This window comes from Castor canadensis, chromosome 3, assembly GCF_047511655.1.
Source record: "Castor canadensis chromosome 3, mCasCan1.hap1v2, whole genome shotgun sequence".
Classification (NCBI taxonomy): domain Eukaryota; kingdom Metazoa; phylum Chordata; class Mammalia; order Rodentia; family Castoridae; genus Castor; species Castor canadensis.
The window spans coordinates 33,400,768-33,422,730 of NC_133388.1; the positions used below are offsets into that span (position 1 = coordinate 33,400,768).

Genomic DNA, 21,963 nt, shown 5'->3' on the forward strand with positions numbered 1-21,963 from the left:
TTTCCCCTAAGCATGTACATACCCTTTTCTCCACCACAGAAATACTTTCAACAACTCCAAACACATACATCATTTGAAGATGCAAAACACCTTCAAAGAGTAAGATTTAGTTTAGAGCCTATTAGTAATGGCTGGCAGAGTGGCTCAAGGGGTAGAGCATCTGCCTAGCAAGCATGAAGATCTGAGTTCAAACCCTAGTACCACAAAAATAAATAAATTAAATTAAATCCTATTAGTTAAAAAACAAAAAATCCTATTGTTCTATTAAGTAGCACTCAAAATCAGGGTTTACTGAGCTAGAATTGTGGCTCAAGTGGTAGAGCACCTGCCTAGCAAGCATGAAGCCTTGAACTTAAACCCCAGTACTGCCAAAAAAATAAAACACTAAAATACTATTTCACTTCCTTCCCATTTTCTCTCCACCCGCCTTTTTTTTCCCGTTTATTCATACGTACATACAATGTTTAAGCCATTTCTCCCCTACACGCCCTCCCCGCCCCCCCCCCACTCCCTCCCTTCCAGGCAGAAACTGTTCTGCCCTTATCTCTAATTTTGTTGAAGAGAGAGTATAAACAATAATAAGAAAGACAAAGCATTTTTGCTAGTTGAAATAAGGATAGCTACACAGGGAAATTCCTAGCATTGCTTCTATGTACAAATGTGTTACATTCTAAGTTGATTCTTCTCAAACTGACCTTTTCTGTAGTTCCTGATCCCCTTCTCCTACTGACCTCTATCGCTTTAAAGTTTCTGCATTAGTTCCTCTGCATTGAGGACATCAAATACTATCATGTTTTTTGGGTTTTTCTTTCTTTTTTTTTTTTTTTTTTGCAGCACTGGGGTTGAACTCAGGGCCTCCTGTGTGCTAGGCAGGCACTCTTACCACTTGAGCCACTCCACCAGCACCCATTTTTTGGGTTTCTTACCTATCCTCATACCTCCTGTGTCTCCACCCTCCCTTAAATCTAACTTGTTTTTTGCGTATGGGCATAAAGAAGGAATGAGAGGTTAGGGTTGGCCCCCTAAATTTTCTTTTTCCCTCTGAATTTTCCTTAATTCCTAATCTGTGCTCTTTTCCCAAAAGAACTCTATAGTTCAAACAGTTGTTCTAACTTTTCAAAGCCATCAGATGAGATGAAGGACTTTAAAAAGGTAATTCACAAAACCAACTTCACACCAAGCAGGTATTTCTTAGCATGTTTCTTTCCTCATGCCCAAATAGCAAAAAGTAAAATTTTCATTAAAAGATGTAAAAAACCTGCAATCAATATCACACGAGAATAATGTTCTTAGGCATTCAAGTACTACCTGATACTAACAAGCATGATTTTTGATGATTTGCTGCCCAGTAGTTTTTTCTTTAACACCATTTTTTTTTCTAATCTAGATTGAAACACTAAACCAAAAGGAGGTGCTGACTCAGAAAATACTCAACCTGGAGATGGCCATATTAAAAATGAAGGAAGAAGCAAAACGTGTTTACTTACAACCCAAGGAAGGGCAAAAACCATTGGAACTCCCTACTTTTCTCCAAGAAACTTTTCAGAGTAGGTTTCCTAGGGGTGAATCCTATACCTTGACTTCTTAAATAAGCCTATTTTAGAATCTAGATGTTTGGGGATATACTAGGAAACCCTATAGGACAAAAATCAGGAAAGGCTACTTCTTTTCCTTCTTGATCACCACATGCTCAGGCTCGCTTGGTGTTTTATTGTTGTGTTTAGGTTTTTTTCTCCTTTGGCTACTAAGTTTTTATTACTTTGCTATTTTGTCCTTAAAAACAACAAAAAAGGGTAGCTCTATTAGAACTGACTTAAAAGGTCAAAGAAGAACATATTAGAAAAGTGAGTCTTCATAAAAACAAAATAAAAAACTAGTGTATGTTTGATTAAGCACCCCAAAGGCTCATACAATTAGCCTTTAATAGTGGTTACCTATGGGAAGTGGGGCTGGTGGGAATGCTATCATTTTTATGTACATCTATGCTTTTAGAACAAAAAACTATATAAAAGTTTTCAACTTTAAAAACTGAACTTATCAGTTATGGTGATAGGATCTTAGATCCCAGATATAACCTAAATAAAGGTGCAGAAATCAAGTCAAAATATACTTACAAAATCTGTGTGCATAAGCACAGCAGCAGCCTCAGGTCACTGTCAGATGCCTACCAGCCACCACCCCAAACCAAGGTCTTCTGGTTCCAAGTCCAGTCTCTTTCTAAGTACACCAGGCTCTTTTCCACCAACCATGGGAATATTCATTTGCCAGATTTGGGGGAGTTTCTTCCAACTGCTAGAAAAAAAAATAAGAGGGAAAGTAACTTGAAAACCCTTCCCTCACAACCAGCTTCCTACAATTTGGTTGATTAAGGTCAATGAGAGCACAATTAGGTAACACACTGCCTTCTGGAGAGTGGTGCCAGCCAGTGACTCAAGCAAGCACTGGGCAAAAACATCTTCTTAAACGTGACACTGTAAGTGGAAGATAACTTTTTTACTAGGATCGTGCTGTTTGGTTTCAAGTACCAGAACTGAAATGAGTAAATTACCCTCAAAGTTGACAAAATGGCCCAACCAAATGAGTTTCTCTTCTTTAGTGTATGTGTATAGAAAGGGGAATCAAACCCAGGGTCTTGCAAATGCTAAGTGTTTGGAGGTATTTGCTCTCCCACTGAGCTATAACCAGTCCCTCCCTCCCCCCGCCCCACCTTTTTTTTTTTTTTTGCAGTACTTGGAATTAAACCCAGAGCCTTGGGACATGTTAGGCAAAGCACTCTCCTCTAAAAAGTTGTTTAGCATGCTCCTTTTACATACTGCAACCACTTCAAGTTGGCTTGCATCTCAGTCATCATAGATTTTTCTCATCTTCCTCCCTCTCCTGCATTTCTTCAAACCAACGGATTAATAATCTAGGCTTAGAAAAAGGAAGTACTCTTTGGCACTTTAATAACTCTTCTAACAGTTCATACAAACTTAGTAACAAAATACTGACCCCAGCCCTCCCCCCCAAACTGATGAAAGAGGACTCAAATGAAAGATGCAACTTCCAAGTAAAAACTTCTAATGTCTCAAGCAGTGAGACACTGGCTGTGGCCAGTACTACAACAGTACACTGAAGCCTAAAGGGAGTGCAGCTGGTGCTCTGAAATGATCAGGGGTCACAGTTACATCTGTAGAAACAGCTCCTTTTTTGTCCTCCTCCAATTTCTGCCTTTACTTTTGTACCTAGATGAAGAGGTTCTTCATAGAACACCGTCTGAGATTTGTGACACGGAAGAAGCCATAAAGGTAAATATGATCACACTGACAATTATCAAGGTAAGAACAGTTTAAAAAAAAAAAAAGTGGCAGTGGTAGTAGAGAATCACTACTGCTTTCTTTCCAACAATCAATAAGAAACTAGTTTAGAGTCAGAGGTATCTTGGTGATCAACAGCCCTTTATCATACAACATGGTTGCCAAGGAAAGCTGGTCTTCCACAGTATCACAAGGCAGATCTCCTACTCTCACGAATTCTGGGTAGGAGTGAAGCAAGAGTTCCATGGCATCAGCTTGCTGGGGGTAAATTTCCAAGCACTTGGGTTCCTCCAGATGATAAACACGAGAGTTTTCCACCGTGTAATAGAGGAACAAATGGCCTCCCTCACCCACCAGCCGAGCTATGCCATCCTGAAGCATGTGGACTTCTGTTTCTGTTGTTAACTGAGCCCCCACGTTTACAGGTTCTCCAGCCTCCCAGCGAATTGGGAGCCCGTAAATGCTTAGTGCCCTCTCTCTGTCAGTCAACACAGGGGGCAGAGAGTCGTGGATGAAGTCTTTGGCTCGCTGGTCCGCCACAGCATCCACAGGAGCAAAGTGTCCCAGGCGGGCAACCAAGACCCGCACCTTCTCCATAAAAGCGGTTCTTCGCGGATCCTTAGAATCCGAATGCTGGGCCCCCATGTAATCCATGAAGTCTCGGGGCAGACCCCTCCGGAATTCCACGTTTTCCTCCATTGCAGCCTGCACTGCCAGAGGCAAGACGGCCTCCAGGAAGTCGCCCCAGGTATTGCGCTGGTACGTGGACAAAGTGAGGTGCAGAGAGTGGACTCCGTCCTGGCATTCGGCTTGGTGAATGAAGCCCCGAGGAAAATAGAGCAAATCTCCAGGTTCCAGCACTGTCTGCAGCACTGGCTCCCCAAGGTCCTCCTGGCTGAAGTTGGGGCTGGATGTCAGAGCCAGTTCCTCAGTTGGGACCCGGGGTCGGTAGACCCGCCAGAGTTTTCTGCCTTCCAGTTGCAGCACGAAAGCCTCGATGTCGTCGTAGTGAGGGGCAAAGCCCTGAGAGTTGGGGGGCGTAAGGTAAACGTTGGAGCCTGCCATGCTTCCAAACTGCTCCTGGAGCACAGCCAAAAACTGCCACACGGTGGTGGAGAACGCCTGAGGGCAGAGGAGGCGCAAGGAGCAACCGGCCTGGTACAGGGACCACGCGGCGGCGGGCAGGGCGCGGCCTGGCGGGTTCAGGGTCTCGCGCCGCCCGTTGACGTAGCGCGCGGCGTCCAGGTGCTGTCCGAACTGCACTTCCTCGTGGCGCAGCGTGGAGTCCAAGTCGGCGGTAGAGAAAAGTCCCTGGTAGTAGGTATGGTCCTGCCGCCGCACTAGCACCGCCTCCCGCTCCCAAAGGCGCCGGTAGAAGTGGTCGGGCGGCAATGGCGCGATGAGCCACTCAAAGAGGCGCGCAGCCCGCCGCCGGCTGCTCGGGATGCGGTTCAGCTCGGCCAAGACGCGCTGTAGCGGCGAGTCCCAGGGCAGCTCCTGACCCGCGTCATCCGCCGGTTCTGACAGCGTAGACGGAATCCCCGGCGATGCGGCGGCCCCCAAATGCTGGGCAGCGCACAGCCGGGCGGTGTCCTCCGAGGCGCGCACCTCCACCAAGCGCGGAGGGGGCGCCGCAGTCGGCACCAGGCGCACGGCTGTCGTGGCCTCCAGCAGCTCTGTAGGCCCGAAGCCACCGGGTAGCGCGTCCCCTAGACCGTCGGCCGTCGACTCCACTCTCGAGTCCTCGGAGTCCTCGCTTAGCAGCGCCGGAGCCCTGCGTGCGGCCAAGCGGGACGCAACGCTTCTCCTCAGCTGCCTACGGATCTTCCTGGGCCTCAAGGGCAGGGCCAAGACCGACCCGCTGTGTGGCTGAGGCTGGCGCCGGCGCCTTCCACGCCCGCGCTTCAACAGCCCAGCAGTAGCCCGCAGCCCATTCATGGTGGGACGGCCTTCTGAGTCCGGTGAGCGCACACGAGAAAAAAAAAAAAACTCAACCTGGCGGAGGCCGCGGTGCACTCTGGGAAGGGGAGGGACTTCCTGCGTCCTCTGGGATGGCCACGCCCACTGTTCCACCCGGCTCCGCCCGCTGGGTTTGTGAGTAAAGTTTACGTTCATTTGAACACGTGGCTCACACTAGAGGCAGAATCCCTGCCAACAAATCATAGATTACGTATTCAGAGAGCAATTTATTTTTTCCCTTTTTTATTGCCATATGTTAATTGTACAAAGGAATTTCATTGTTATATTCCCGTACATGCTTATAATGTACTTTGATCAAATTCACCACCTCTTATTACTTTCTTATCCCTACTTCCCCTTTTTAAACGTTTTTATGGGTTTTATTATGTTTTCATATTCTAGTATGCAGCATTTTGATCATTTTCACCCCCAAAACCCTCAGAGAGCAATTTAAAAAGTTTCTAGGAACTCCAAGAGAAAGACAATTGGCCACTTAATTTCTTTTTCCTTCTAGTCTACCTCCTGAGTATTCCTCTGGCAGCTTCACACCAGAAAATACTTGTTTTCAAGGAATGACATAAGGCAAAGTTGGAGATTCCACAAGAATCCCAGGTTCAATCAGTCCTTCCTGCTCTGCACTCACTGATTGAAGCTCTGAAGAGTTCCTCCCCTAACTTCCTTCTTCCTTTCTCCCATACAAATCCTTGCAGTCATTATCCTCTCTAAAAGAGAAATTAGGAATTTCAGTGCATGCATTCTTGATGTCTGCCTTTCCCACCCATCTGAGGTTTTGTTCATTAGCTACAACTTCTCTTGAGAATCTTCTACCTCCTCTGATTCTGTTTTTTATTAAATATCAATTATCTTTTCATTTCATTTGATTGTTTTTATTTTATTTATTGCTTTTCGCAGTACTGGGGTTTGATCTCAGGGCCTTGTACTTTTTAGGAAAGTGCTCTACTGCTTGAGCCATGCACCCAGCCCTCTCCTCTGTTTCTTTATTTCTCTTTTAACAGGCAATATGGTAGGCATTGTTAGACTGAAAAAAGGCATGGAAGGATAGATGGGAGATGGCACACTATGTCATCAGAGGCTTTATTGGGGAGAAGAAACTTGTGGAGGGGGTTCCCAACAAGAGAGCTGAAGCCCAAAAGGCCGCTTACAGACTGCAGGTAGATATAGGAGGTTGGTGGAGAAGTCTCAGGAAGAACCCTGAGTGGGAAAATCCTCAGTTGGCCCTCTGACCCTCCCAAGATAATGGTTTAAGGATGGGTCATTCTTCCAGGTTGGGTGAGGAGTTTCTGGTAAATGGCTAAAGATGGATGTTTGTTATGCTTTAGGGCTGGGTGAAGAGTTTACCCAGTAAGCCATCTGCAAGGGGGAAGGGCTCTGGTCCTAATGTGGTTGCCCTATATCCACCCTAACAGGCATGACAGTGTAATTTTTAAAAACATGTTCACTGTCTTCATGCACCTATTGTTGTTTTTGTTTATGTTTGTTGTTGGTTTTGAGACAGGGTCTTGCTATGTAGCCCAGACTGTCCTCAAACTCATTATTCTCCTGTCTCAGCTGGGGAGGCTGAGATTACAGGCACGTACCACCTCACCCAACCCTCTATTATTGATTTGTATATAAAGATTACTAATCTTTATTTGAATCATTTAAGATAAAATCCCAGAAACAGAATTTTAACTCAAAGGGCAAGATAATGTTTGTGATTATGAATAGGTTTTGGTAAATTGTTTGGCAAATGGCTATACCAAATTACCCTCCAAAGAGGTTTAGAATGTTGTAGGCAATTATAAGCATTTCGGACTACATAGCCTCTAGGATCTTTTCTGTGATTCTGTTTGAGTTTACAATGCTCCTTCATCACACCCCTATCCAAACATTTGCCAAAGCTTTTACATGCTACCCATGTGTAGCATCCACCCTCTCTTCTTTATATCCCACATAGTTTGTTACATGGTTCTCAATGAGGATAATTTTGCCTCCATAGTGACATTTAGCAATGTCTTATGTGGGAAGGGGAGTTTCTAGCATCTGATAGGTAGAAGCTAGAGATACTGCCAAATATCCCACAATGCAGAGGACACCCCCTCACACACACACAATTAATATTATACAACCCAAAATATCCATAGTGCTAAGGCTTAAAAACCCTGGAAGCCTCCCAACTAGTCTCTTTACCTTTGCTCTCTCCCGTGCTACCACAAGTAGCTACAAGATTTTCTCGGGGTATATCCTAAAACTTGTCATCACCCTAGTCAAAAACCTATCCATGTGCCGCATTGCTCAATTCAAGCTTCTGCACTAGATATTAAAAATCACATCACGTGGGCTGGAGGTGTGGCTCAAGTGGTAGAGCCAGTGTCAGAAATGTCTTATCTGGCTAAACTCTACTGCTACAAGCTGGCTATTTGCTGTTCCTTACCTGTGTCATCCTCCATATGTTTTCTGGTGGGAGTCCCTCTAAATGCAGTCTTCCAATCATCTTCTCTTAAGGCCCTCAATAAAGGTCATTTCACATTCCATCTCCTCCCCAAAGTTTCTACCGTCTGCCTTGAGAATTTTGACCCTTTCACGAGTTTAGCACATTGAGCCTTCCTAAACTGTAAACTCCTTCAAGAAAAGAACTTCCTTATGCCTTTTTCTAGCCTTTCTTGTACTTAGCACCCTGTTTTTCTCACAGAAGATACACAGGAGATGTTTGTGGGAAACAGATCAACCAGCATTGGCATTTCTGGCATTAGTTCACACACGTTACTCTTTCAGGTCTCAGTTATCATATATGTGAAATGGAGGTAATAATTCACCTACTTCTTCATGGAGTTGTTGTAAGGATAAAATAAGGCATGTGAGCACTTAACCTAATACAGAGCTAAACACTTAAAATGGTAGCTATAATAATAATTTTTTATTATGGAGCAAAGCTCAATAGGATGGTGGTTTATCTGCCACTGGCCTAGTTGGAAGGATGGGAGGGTAGGATTAGGCAAGACGGAGTTTCTTGTTTGTTTGTTTGACAGGATCTCAATATGTAGCCCAGGCTCATCTCAAACTTTGGATCTTTCTGTCTCAGTCTCCTGAGCACTGGGATTACAGGTGGGGAAGAGTTCTTGATTGGGACGGGTGGCAGTGGGGGATTAGGAGTTTACAATTATTTCTGCACATGCCCACATGGAAATTTCAGCAAATTGGTAGGAACCATATCAGTTGAGGTCATTGTGTGAAATTGTGTAGGTACTGCTCTGCACAAAGGTACCTGGCAGAGGATCACAGAAGGGATTTAAATCAACCAGTGCTCTCCCAAGTCCTGTGTCCTAGTACAGGGCTAAGGGGTCATGAAGCAGGGGCAGCAGGAGGGGGAGCCCTCTTCCCAGTTGATACAACAACAGTGTTTGCTGATAGAACCCTGATATGGGATCCCTTGGGAGGACAAGTTACATTTGTCACTGGGAATTGACTAACCCTTTCTAAAAGAGTGGTTTTCAGTTGACAAAGGACATATCCTACAGTGAGCTAGGGGAATGTACTATGCTTCTCTGCATGAAAAGCTGGCTGTACTCAGCTACTAAGAGGGCTATAAGTGGGTCATTTCCACATGCTATACAAATTATCTCATCCTCCCAGGCTTTCCTGTGACCTCATCCTTTTCTTTATTCAACATCTTGTGGTTTCCTCAAAGAGTCTTGTTGATATCTCTCTCCTCTAGTTTCCCATGTAATGAGGAGTTGCCTTTTGGAATCTGACTTATCTTTAATTTCATCACTTTTCCTGTGGCTTTACTTAGTCCTCACTACAAAAGCAACAGCTATTAATAGCAATTTTCATATATGTATATATATATATATATATATATATATATATATATATATATACATACATATATTTTAATATATATTAATGATTTGGAATAATGTCCTTAAAATGTTGTTGAATGGGAGAAAAATCAAGATGAGATTTACATTAGCATCCTTTTGGAGGCATATATATAAATATATATATCTCCACCCGTCCTGTTGGAACAATTTTGGGAATCTTTATGTCACAATATTTAACAGTGATTATTATTGAGAAACCTGGCATAAATTTTTGAGAACAAGTGATCAATATCAAACTGTTAGATGTTTCACCCAGTGGTTCTACTCCTAGGAATCTAACCTTTATTCAGGAGGCAGAGATCAGGAGGATTGTGGTTTGAAGCCAGCCTGGACAAATAGTTCCTCAAGACCCTATCTCGAAAAACTGTTCACAAAAATAGAGCTGGTGGAGTGGCTCAAGGTGAAGGTCCAGAGTTCAAGCGCCAGTAATGCAAAAAAAAAAAAAAATTCACCCATAAGCTGGGTGTGATGGTACTCACCTGTAATCCAGTTACTGGGGAGACTGAGACAGAAGGATCAATTAATCTACATTGACCAGTCTGGGCAATGTAGTAAAGCTCTGTCTCAAAAAAAAAAAATTTACTAGCAAGTGCAAGGCCCTGAGTTCAAACCCCAGTACTGCAAAACAAAAAAACCCAAAATTCATATATATATAATTATACATATAATATATAAATATACATCATTACTTGTATATTTCAATTTGGAAATGACTCAAATGCCTATTAATAGGCAGTTATTGAAAAGAATGACAATTGGGCTGGCAGGGGTTCAAGTGCTAAAGTGCCTGCCTAGAGAGACAGATGCTCTGAGTTCAGCACCCCCACCCCCATACCACTAAAAGAGTGACAATGAATGATGTATAAAATGTATCGTAAAGTGACAAAAACCAACAAATTGGAGAATAGTATGCTGTTCTATTTTTTGTTTAAAAAAGTCACAACTGCTGGGCACCAGTGGTTCATGCCTGTAATCCTAGCTACTCAGGAGACAGAGATCAGGAGGATCATGGTTTGAAGCCAGCCCGGACAGTTTTGGAGACCCCATCTTGAACATATCCATCACAAAAAGGGAGTGGCTGAAATTGGAGACCCTGAGTTCAAACCCCAGTACTCCAAAAAAAAAGTCACAAATTACGCATTTATATCTTTTTCTTTAAAACCTTGTGTGTTATGTATGAGTATGGTGGCACATACCTGTAATCCTAGCACTCAGAAGGCTGAGGCAGGAAGATCACAAGTTCTAGGCCAGTCTGGACAACATGGCAAACCGTGTCTCAAAAACAAAAATACAAAATAAAAATAAATAAATAAAACACTATGTGTTGCATGTGAGCATGTTTGCACAGTTGAATTTCATCTGGAAAGATATGTATGACAAACAACATAGAAATTCCTTCTGTGCACTGACTTTACTGGTTATAGAACTTTCACAATAGACTTTATACATTTATGTTTTTCTTAAGGACTTAGGGATATAAGCCTTGGGTTTGGCAAACAGGAGACAGATTACAGTTTACTCTGTGTGTGTGTGTGTGTGTGTATGTGTGTGTGTGTGTGTGGTACTAGGGTATAAACTCAGGGCTTTGTGTTGATGCTTAACCACTTGAGTCACCTCCAGCTAACAGTCTTTTTTTTTTATTTTTTTTTTTGGTACTGAGGTTTGAACTCATTGAGCCACTCCACCAGTCCTTTTTTGTGATGAGTTTTTTCTAGATAAGGTCTCACGAACTATCTGCCAGGACTGGCTTCAAACGGAGATCTTCCTGATCTCTGCCTCCTAAGTAGCTAGGATTACAAGCGTGAGCCACTGGAACCTGGTCTAACTTTAAAGATCTTTATTAATAGGCACTTGCAGTTTGACTTTTTTTTTTCAAAGAAAAAAATTAAGTTGTAACTTTTATTACAAATCAAAAATAAACTTAAAATGCTAACTTGACCAGATATGAAACAATTTTAAAAACCTTCAAAAATGTTTGGAGAAAACTCAGGCTTTTTATTTTTATTTTTTTGCGGTACTGGGGCTTGAACTCAGGGCCTACACCTTGAGCCACTCCACTAGCCCTATTTTTGTGAAGGGTTTTTTCAAGATAGGGTCTTGGGAACTATTTGTCAGGGCTGGCTTTGAATTGAGATCCTCCTGATCTCTGCCTCCTGAGTAGCTAGGATTACAGGCATGAGCCACTGGCACCTATCTAGGGTATTAGGTTTTTGAGATTAATCAATCATAAGAATAACCAAGCATAAAAGTCAGAAATAATTCCGTCAAATTCATAAGGTACCATAATAAAAATGTTCTTATTGCTAAGAGCTGGTGGCTCATACCTATAATCCTAGCTACTTGGGAGGCTGAAATAAGGAGGATTATGGTTTGAGCCCAGCTTGGGCAAGTAGATTGTGAAAGCTCAAGCTCATCTCCAAAAAAAAACCAGAACAAAATGGATTGGAGGCATGCCTCAAGTGGTAGAGCACCTGCTTTGCAATCATGAAACCCTAAGTTCAAACCCCAGTCCCATCAAACAAAAAATGTTCCCATTATTTAATGGAGAGGAAGCTGTAGATACACAAAGACAAACTCACTGTAATACCACTACCAGTTTGTTTTATGAGCATACAAATACTAATAAATTCTACCAAACGAGCAAAAGGAAAGGTACATTTACAATGCTGCATTGTCAGGAGAGAACTTCTTGACTAGATATCAAGAACTAAACCCTTCTTTTATCATTTTTTAGCAGTGTGGGAATTTGAACTCAGGGCCTCAACACTTTACAGGAAAGGACTCTACTACTTGAGCCACATCCCCAGCCCTCTTCTATGCTTTAGTTATTTTTCAGATAGGCTCTTGAGTTTTTGTCCAGCCCAGTCTCAGACCTCAATCCTCTTACAGTGTAGCTGGGAACACAGGCATACAAACACCATGCATGCCCAGTTTATTGATTGAGATGGGACTTCACTAACTTTTTGCTGGGCCTCAAGCTGCTATCCTCCACACCTCCACCTCCTGAGTGACTGGATTATAAGCCTGAGCCTTGACCAGCCTATGATTTTAAACATATGACAATTAGGAGAATTTTCCGTAAGCTAGCTTCTGGTCCTACACATTTTAAACCTTATTTTTCTTCTATGACAACACTCTTCAGTGTTGGGCCATAGGGCACATTGTTAGCCTGTGGTCCTATACTTTCCTGTCACATCAGCAGTTTACCAGCACTCTGGATAGTAGACTTCCTTGAAAGGCAAACTTATATCAAGATGGCTAGCAGTCACTTAGCCAATAACCCCCTGGAGCAAGTGAGGCCTTTGCCCTGAGGCCTCAGCTCTTACTTCTGGTCACATGCCCCCCACCCCCGCCCCTAGGGCAAGCGGTCTGTGGGTATGTCCTACCAGAGCCCACAGTTGGCCTTACAGACCGCATACTCTGGACACACACTCCGGAATGTCCCACCTACTCTTAAGCCTGTAGCCTGGGCTGTCTTCCCCAGAGTGGGCAGCATTGCTCATATGTACACTTGAACTCCAGGAGGGGTCAGCAGGTGGTTGTTGGCAGGAGCATAAGAACAGAACTTGGACATGCAGCCTGGAGTGTCCACAGGTGCAGTTGAAGGTCGGCAGAGTGTGGAATGGAGCTGGGAATGGAAAGAAATGGGGGTGGAGGGGTTGCGGGTCAGCATTCCTGCACCAACCTGTTCTGGCAAGTAACTCCAAAGAGTCCAAGAACTCTAAATTCACACCTGCTCTCCTTGTCAAGGTAGGTAACAACATATTTTACCCAACTGTTTGTTAGTTTAATTTATAACACTTAAATTCTTACACATATAACACTTAAACATTTATTCATATGGCAGTTGGTTTCCCTTTGTACTTTTGCCCCAACCTGAGAATTAATTTGGGAGCAAGGAAGACATCTCCCTCATTATTCCACGGACTAGTGGACACCTGGATTGATATTAGAAGTACATGTACTCTGAAGAAGCTGTAACCCAGATAAAAGACCAACCCTGGTGATGACTACATGGTTTATGGATTAAAATAGAGCGGTGGGCTGATGTTGAACAAATCCATCTCCTCAGTACATCCCAAGAATAAGGGTCTTTACTCAGAGATACAAAGTGTCTCATGTCAAAATAAAACAAGAACAAAGAAAGAAAGGGAGATGGTCATGGTGGCACTCACTTGTAATCCCATCACTCATGAGGCAGAGGGATCATGAATTTGAGGTCAGTCTGAGCTACATGTTGAAAAACAAAAAGACGAAGAAAGAAGAAAATGGGCAAAATTGAATGGAAGTGTCCCATAATTGCTGCTGCTTCTGCCTCTTTCGATAAAGATATATAAAACATAAGCATAATGGTGCCCATCTGTAAGCCCAGCACTAGGGAGGCAGAGACAGGAAGATCATGAGTCAGAGAGGCCAGCCTGGGCTATAAAGTGAGACTCTGTCTCAAAAACCAAAACAAAACAAAAAAACATAAGCTAGTCCCAAACAAAGATCACCATGCAAGTGACCAGATCTTCCCAGGTGAGCAGTTCAGGCCTGTTGCCACTTAGGTTTCTGACCAGAGTCAAGGGTGACTGGCATCAAACCAACCCGTAAGTTCTGCATTCTTACTAGGTTTAGTAATTCATAGAGTTATCCTAACAAACCATAGGTAAAGAGATTGTCACTTTGGGCCTACCGTCTCATGACATCATCTTTGACATACTTGCTCATAGGTTAATATTTCTTTACAGCCCATGTTGCCTCGATCACCGAATCCCTGGTTACAAAGTCCAGTAGTAGACCTAACCACACGAAGAAGTCGGTCTCCACTTGTCAAAGATCTACGCACCATTAGGGAAAAAAGGATTGACATGGGACCATTTGGATCTCCCAGCCCAGGTCCCTAGCTGGGTAAATATTCAGAAGATATTTTTCCTAGTGTCAAGTCTTCTCTCTGTGGGAGGCTGAATGCTTCTCTTGCTTCAAGACACAGGCAGCAGTGGACTGGGTCACCCTCTGTCTCTTTCATTGACATTGTACAATCTTGTTGTCACTATGTTTATAAAGAAAAAATTTTAACAGTCGACTTGATCTCTTGATGTGCACCATTTACACAGGTTTTTTGTTTTGTTTTGTTTTGTTTTTGCAGAACTGGGGCTTGAACTCAGGGCCTAAATCCTGAGCCACTCCACCAGCTCTTTTTTGTGATGTTTTTTTCCAAAATAGGGCCTTGCAAACTGTTTGCCCAGACTGGCTTCAAACCATGATCCTCTAGGTACTCAAACCATGAGTACCTAGAATTACAGGCGTAAGCCACCAGCACCCAGGTCATTTATACAGTTTTAAAGAAGCCTGACAGCTGAGCACCGGTGGCTTCAATCTGTAATCCTTGATGTTCAGGAGGCACAGATCAGGAGGATCATGGTTAGAAGCCAGTCCCAGGCAAATAGTTTGTGAGACCCTATCTCAAAAAAAGGTCTGGCAGAGTGACTCAAGCAGTTAAGAGTGCCTGCCTAGCAAGCATGTAGGCCCTGAGTTCAGATCCCAGTGCTGCTAAAAACAAAGAAAGAAAAGAAAACCAGAAGGCTGGTATCATGTTAGGTGACTGAGTATATTTTCCCATACCCCTGAAAGGTCACTACGAAATCTGGGTCAGAGCTACAGATTTTAATAGAATATCAATGTTGAAAGACTCAGTGTATTTTGCAAGCTGTACAAATTGCCCTCTGAAATCCAAACTAGAATTCCTTTTGTCTAGGAAAGAAACAGCTCAAGTGACTTTTTTTGTTTTTTAAATCTGCAAGTCTAGTCTTATTCTAGAGGAAGCTCTTTTAACTTCAACCTACAGGGCAGTGTGGAAGTCAAGTCACAGAACTATTACATCAAAAGAAAGAAAAAACAAAACCCAACCAACCAAACAAAAAACCAAGCCAACACAATCATTTCCCTCTTCATACTGTATGAGTGGGCATGAGCACATTTAAATCCCTAGGAAATAACTCTGCTGTTTCTCTAGGTGGGTTAGCAATTCTCATGAACTTCAGTGTAAGTAATGCTTAAAAGATTTAGGTGTTGTGGAGCAGCTGCAAACTATATTTGTATCATAAGATGGGATTCACTTAGAACACTTGAGACTCCAAAAATAGCCATGGAAAAGAGGAGATCCAAAGAGAATTCCAAGTAGTGTGACCCTAAAAAACACTGAAATATTCAATGAGGAAAATAATGGCAGTGTGAACCCCTCTCTCCTTTTCTTCCCCCTAATCACATCCTCTCTTCTGTTATCACTGAACTATAAAAAGTACTATTTCCCCCCATAAACTACCAGCTATGAAACATAGTATGGGAGAGCATTGGAGAATATCAGTTCACAGAAAATCTTCCCTTTCCTTGACTCATGCTTTTATTTACTACTTTATACACTTCATCTAAGTGAAATACTAATCTAAAAAGCACCATCACATTCAGTCTGTCAAAGTTATTTCCACCTCTAACCTGAGGATTCTGGGCTTTGGCTCCCATGAGGCATTTGAGACAATGATGAATTCTGTATGAGAACTTTCTCAGCCCTTCTATCTTTGAATTTGTCATTTAATAGTGAAAGAACTGTATTGTGCACTCTTTGCATTGCTGGCAAGAGCTTAAGAGAGCTGCACTGAATTCTCCAGTCAGTGAGCCAGCAAGGCCATACAGAGGGTCTGTTAGGCCATTAGCACTGTGGGAGACATAGCAACAGCAGAAGAAATGGCCCTTGTCCTGGAGGAGTTTACAAGGAGTTTTATAATACACACATACAAGAACCTTTCAAGACAATATGCTTAATCTAGTGGGAATTGTGTGCCACACAGCAGATGTGCTGAAGGAGTTCAGGGGAGAAGGGCATGGGAGTCCTCTTGCAAGATTGTGTGCTTTCATTGGATCTGAGACTGCGCAAGACTTAGATAGGCAGAGGAGAGGTAGGAGGACCTTCCAGGTGAGGGAAGGACAGGAGAAAGTGTTAGAAGAAAGAATAGGATTGGAGAGGTCCATGACAGCTGCTTTCTCCTCTCCTGTTGCCAGTATGGTTCACTCAGTGTCTTCACAATAAAGAAGCTGCTACCCTTCTCACCCTCAAGGGTTTTTTGTTGTTGTTGTTGTTTGTTTTGTTTTTCTTTTAAGAATTAAATATAAAAATGTTGCTGGGCACCAGTGACTCACACCTGTAATCCTAGCTACTTGGGAGGCAGTAATCAGGAGGATCACATTTGGAAGCCAGCCTAGGCAAATAGTTTGCGAGACCCTATCTCAAAAATACCCAACACAAAAAAGGGCTAGTGATGTGGCTCAAATAGTAGAGTACCTGCCTAGCAAGGATGAGCCCCTGAATTCAAACCCCATACCACCAAAAACAACAATAATGAAAGAATTTAATATAAAAATGTAAATTAGGCAAAAGTTGTCAAAGGGTAAAAAGCAATCTTGCTGGTATCATGGAGTTGGCAGCTGCCATTCTGAGTATCCAAGTGTCACTAGTGGTTGCAGATGTTCCAGATGTTTCTGGGTTCTTGGGTATAAAGCTTAAGATTAGGACGCTGCCACAGGTGCAGCCAAAGAAAGTACGATCATAGTAAGTGATTTATTAGGTGGGTGCTGGTGGCTCATGTTTGTAATCCTAGCTACTCAGGAGGCAGCGATCAGGAGGATCGCGGCTTGAAGCCAGCCCAGGCAAATAGTTCATGAGACCCTATCTCGAAAAAAACTCATCACAAAGATAGGGCTGATGGAGTGGCTCAGACTTAAAAGCTAGTCACCTCTAGAGTGAGGACAAGAATGACCTCACCTTCATGGTTTTGCTAATCTATTCATACTAACAAAATATTATAATGACAAAATACTCCAGAAGTTCCACAATCCTTTATAAAGAGCCCGACTGGTGGCTCACACCTATAATACTAGCAACTTGGGAAACTGAGACTGGGAGGATTGCAGTTCGAGGCTAATAGCTCTTGAGACCCCTGTCTCCAAAATTACCAGAGGAAAATGGGCTGGGGGTGTGGCTCAAGCGTTACAGCATCTGCTTTGCAAGTGTGACGTCCTGAGTTCAAACTCCAGTCCCACCAAAAAAAGAAATTTATCTTCGTTATATCTCATAATCAAAATGTGGATTTTTATGTGAAATCTCCCCAGTGTTAAGCATTGGCAATTAATTAAAAAATATTAAAAACACTATAAGCTAACACTGTGCCAAAAACATCTATAAGCCAAATTTAGCCATCAAACTAACAGTTTGTGACCCCAAATGTAGGATTTTCAAATGAATTTCTAGAATGTTGCTACTTGGCTGAACCTTAGCATCCTCAATCTGCTCTCACATGCTCCCCAACATTCATCAAAAAACATTCCCCATAAAATTTAGGTAAATTGTCCTAGCAAGTAATTGAGCCAGACCCTGGCAGACATTGGCATCCTTCCTGTCCATCTCTAGAATGCTGCCTTCCTCACTGCCCCAGGGAGCCCCTGCAGTAGTTTCTACAGGATGGGTTAGAACAGACGGGCTTCTTTGGCCTTCCAAGATCATCTGTCCTCTGAGGATATTTTTGACAGTTCAACTTAGGACAAAGTCTCAGGTGTTAGTATTTGAATCCTTTCATTTTCCTTTACCTGCCAATGCCCAGCAACTCTGCTTTTGACCAAACAGGTAAGTGTGTAGCAGCAGTATCATCAGCTCTTTCTGGTACCTCAATAATTGGTGATTAGTTTAATCTGTGTTGTCTTTAACACATCTATGATCTTATGAAAGAAAAAATGGTTTTAAATTTATCTTGCAACTATCCAATTCAGACTAAAAAAATCTCGCAGGGCTAATTAATCATTGAATGAAGCAGCTAGTCAAAAAGTGCCTTCATTGAGCCATGCTACCCTACCAACACCAAGCTGTTGTTTTCAGAGTTTCAGCTCATAGGGCCAGGCAATTCTCCAGTGTCCCTGTGTTGAAACTCCTGCAGCAGAAGGTCTAAGTGTAGGTATGTCAGATCTCCAAAAGCCTCTGCAAAGACAATATGATGTAGTGGGAAAATGTTAGACTCAAGTTCAAATTCTTTCCTGCTACTATGTGACTTTAAAGTTTTACTTCTATCATTTGTAAAATGATAAGAATAATAATTATCTCATGTGTCTGTTCTCAATCCAGTTGCATATTAAAATCACTTTTTAAAAATGTCACAGCCTGAGCTGCACCTCCTGCAAGTTAAATCAGAATCTCTGAGTGTGAGACTTATGAAGTCATTCAAATATGCTTCCAAGCTTGGCAATCACTAGTGAGAATTAATACTATTACTTACGTAAAATAGGTCCTCTGTTAATTATTAATTATACCCCAATTTAAATTTCAAACCATCAATGGTTTGAAATACACTTTTGGTATATCTTCTAAAAGTGTGCCACTAGGTGTCAGTTTGGCCATACAAGTTAGTTTCTGGTAGCTTTTGGTTACCTGTTCTCAGAACAACCATGTACCATATCAGCCATTTGTCGGTTTTTACCTGCAGTATGGCAGAAATAGTGCCAATTAAAGCATGTCATTTCTATTCATATTACAAGTGGACAAAGTAGCTATTGTCTCAGTCATGAAGGGTAGGGTCAAAGACTCTGTGATGTGCCAGATGGGATGATGAACTTCTGAAATCCCAGCATTCGAAGACTGAGGCAGGAGGATCATGAGTCAGAGACCAGCCCATGCTGCATAGCAAAGTCAAGGCCAGTCTGGGCTATGTAGTGAGAACTTGTCGCTAACAATTTTTTTTTTTTTTTTTTTTTGCGGTACTGGGGCTTGAACTCAGGGCTTCAGTGCTTGCTAGGCAGGTACTTTTACCACTTGAGCCACTCTGCCAGCCCCGAGACCCTTTCTCTAAAAGAAAAAAAAAATCATGACTTGTACAAGGACATACAGGAAGTGACAGAACTAGAATTCAAGCCTCATTTATTCCCTCACTCAAAAATATTGAACACTTAACTCTGCGCAAGGTACTGTGCGATAGCAGAAGAATCCTATCTGTTCCTATGATGAGATGTTGGATGCCTGCTGCTTAGGTTATTTAGGACAAGTGAGCACTGTGCACATAATTCTTATCCCCTGGAAGTTCATTTTTGTCCTTCACTTATAGGTACATTTGAGAAGAAAAGTTGAGCTCCTCCTTTTACAGTTGTTCTTGGCCTCAGATTAGTGCAATCTCTGAAGCACTTAAATGCTGTGTTCATAAGAGGGTAAAATAACTCTTAAAAAGTTTTCTATGATGGCTGTTCCACTGTCTATAGCCACCACAAAATAAGGTTTCAAAATAAGGTTTTGAAAGTCCAATAGACAACTAAGAGACTAGGTACTTTTTAGACTGGTGTTTTACCACTGTCTTGCTTATTTATATCCGTGGCAACCAACTTTTGGTCTAGTGTGTGTATCTAATTTTTAATTAGTGAATATTTACTGAATAAATAAATGCTGACTACTGTGTTAGAAACCATGTAAAAAGTCATGAAGGAAATGTATAAAGAAGTCAGCAGCTTATCCTGATAAGCAAATCTATTTCCTCCCCCAAATAGTTCCTTGTTCTAAAAGCCCCAGCTGATTTATCCCTGAGGTGGGAAAGACCTCACAGATCTTGGAGAAGGCTCTAAATGAACCACATAGCAGAGGACTACTATATTGCCTTATTGGATCCATGAATTCAGAATTTAATGGCTGCTTTGGAGTTTGTTCCCATGTCACAAGACTACCGCTGTATCTGTCTCTGGGTTATCATTCACCACCTAAGCAGTTTGATAATTAGGACTATAGGGATTACCAGATGGGTCAGACCTGTGATCCATCCAACAGTCTCTTACTTTGGGGAAAAGGTTATTCTAGTAACCCAGTTATAATCCAAATCACTGGAGAGCTTTACCAAAATACAATGCAGATCCCTGGACTCTATCCTAACTTACTAAACTGGAATCCCTGGAACTAGAAGAGGAACCTGGGATTCTCACATAGAATGAGGGCTAGTTCAAGGTGCACATAGCCTTATTTATTCATGGTTTTGTGATTTATGTATTTGTTTAGATATATTCTGTATCTGCTACATTCCCTCCCTGGGCAATGATCTCTGTGTGGTTATTACCTATAGTCTAAAGAAGCATTCCTTTTTTATAAGTCCTAAACTTAATTTTATTGGAACCTTGTGACACTGAAATCCTAGGATTGGAGATTTAAAAGATGAGACCATGATTTTACCCATGCCATTTATGATACTATAGACTTGGCTCACTTCTACCCCAAGACCTGGCCTAGAAGACATGTCTGTTCTTGAGATGTATTCATTTATTTATTTTTTGGTTTAAATGCAGCTCTGGCTTTATCAAGTGATTCACCCTGCATGAGCTAGACAACCTTTGTCCACTTCATGGAAGAGCAAGAAGTCATTTGTTTCTCTAATTGTGACCTAGGGTGACCGCAGCTTAGGTTGTTCCAGACAGGTAAGAGCTTGTCACAGGTTTGGATTAAAGGTCTGTTCTTAGTCTAGTCAGCCTGTTAGCTTTGGAGAGACCAGGAAGGGATGTGTACCTTTACTTGAGAGCTTAATGATAAATGTGTTCCTTTGGAATGACAACCTGAATGGTTCGTGGAACAAAGAAAAGAAGAGGGAGTGGGACAGGAGTATTTATGGTAAAGTATACAAGAGGATGAATAGCAAAGGAAAACACCAGGTAATGTATCTGCCAAACAGAAAGACAGTACATCTTGTTCCTTTTTTGGGAGGCTGTATTTGGAGATGGAGAACCATAATGCTGCAATTGGGATGAGCATTTGTAATTTTAAAGCATCCTTCAGTAAGTCGAAGTTTTTGTTTTGAGAGGGGACCTCACTATGTTGCTAAGGCTGCCCTCAAACTCCTACAATTAAGAGATATTCCTGCCTCAACCTCACAGTGCTGTGTGCTGCCTTACCAGGCCAAACCAAGTGCAAGTTTTTAAGTAGTTTTGTGCTCATGTAAAAGAGAGAGAGAGAGAGAAAGAGGGGGGGGGGGAAGTGTTATAGATCATAGCCTGTACATCATCCCCCTAGGCTAGTTAGCTCTGGTCAAAATCAGTCTACATAGAAACTTGTTTGAGCTTGGTTGGAAATTGCTATACTCCAGTGATGAAATTTCTGGTTGTATTCTTTAGGGGCCTCTCCGCTGATCCTGCTCTCAACTGGTGTTATTAGAAAACAGGTCTCCAGGAACTGGTCGACCTTAGGTAAAAGTACTGTAGCCTTGGATTCTAATCCAGGGACTCAAAGATGCTCCGGCTCCTCTAGGATCAGTACTCAAAGTAATGATAGCTTTTTCTGGCCTTTCCTTTCATCTTGAGATTTCAAAGCATCCTGAAAACATTTGCTCATCCCTTAGGCAGCTGATTAAGCCACATCTCTGACATTCATCTTTTGCTCAGGGTCCTGCCCATAAATTGTCCAGTGAGCTGGAAATAGAGTGCAGGCCTCCTGATTCAAGGTCTCACACTGAACACCCACTCCCTGTGTTTCCTATCCAATCTTAAGCAGTTTATGGGGCTTCCACGGGGCATAGCTCTTTATAGGGGCCCATTTATCAGGTATGTCTGCTTCTTTGCTGTCATCACCTCCCACTGACTGCATTTCTGGGTTCCCCAGTGTCCTGGCAACTGAGCTGTGCCTTAGCTGTCCTAGATGTGAGAATTGTTGAAGAATCTCCAAGAACCTGGCGCCAATGGTGCACACCTGTAATCCTAGTTACTTGGGAGGTTGAAATTGTGAGGATCTCCATTCTAGACCAGACCCTGGCAAATAGTTCATGAGACCTCATCTCCAAAAT

The 21,963-nt window shown here is 42.4% G+C and overlaps 2 protein-coding genes across 4 annotated transcripts in view; one reads left to right on the forward strand and one right to left on the reverse strand.

Moving 5' to 3' along the window:
- Positions 1 to 5,285, reverse strand: part of Riox1 (ribosomal oxygenase 1) — a 34,956-nt gene extending 29,671 nt beyond the window's left edge. For 2 of the 3 annotated variants that reach the window (XM_074067588.1, XM_074067587.1), the window contains exons 1-2: positions 2,992 to 5,285; positions 2,115 to 2,292 (exon numbers count right to left, since the gene is read on the reverse strand). In XM_074067588.1, the coding sequence (XP_073923689.1) occupies positions 3,399 to 5,234 (1,836 nt within the window). In that variant the 5' untranslated portion in view covers positions 5,235 to 5,285 and the 3' untranslated portion in view covers positions 2,115 to 2,292; positions 2,992 to 3,398. The remainder of the gene's footprint in view (positions 1 to 2,114; positions 2,293 to 2,991) is intronic. The other variant, XM_020171303.2, reaches the window with a different exon arrangement.
- Heatr4 (HEAT repeat containing 4) overlaps positions 1 to 19,286 on the forward strand; it is a 38,594-nt gene extending 19,308 nt beyond the window's left edge. The window contains 4 exon segments of the mRNA XM_074066960.1: positions 1,388 to 1,547; positions 3,229 to 3,287; positions 13,873 to 14,032; positions 19,264 to 19,286. Of these exon segments, the coding sequence (XP_073923061.1) occupies positions 1,388 to 1,547; positions 3,229 to 3,287; positions 13,873 to 14,032; positions 19,264 to 19,286 (402 nt within the window).
- The last annotated feature ends 2,677 nt before the right edge of the window (positions 19,287 to 21,963 follow it).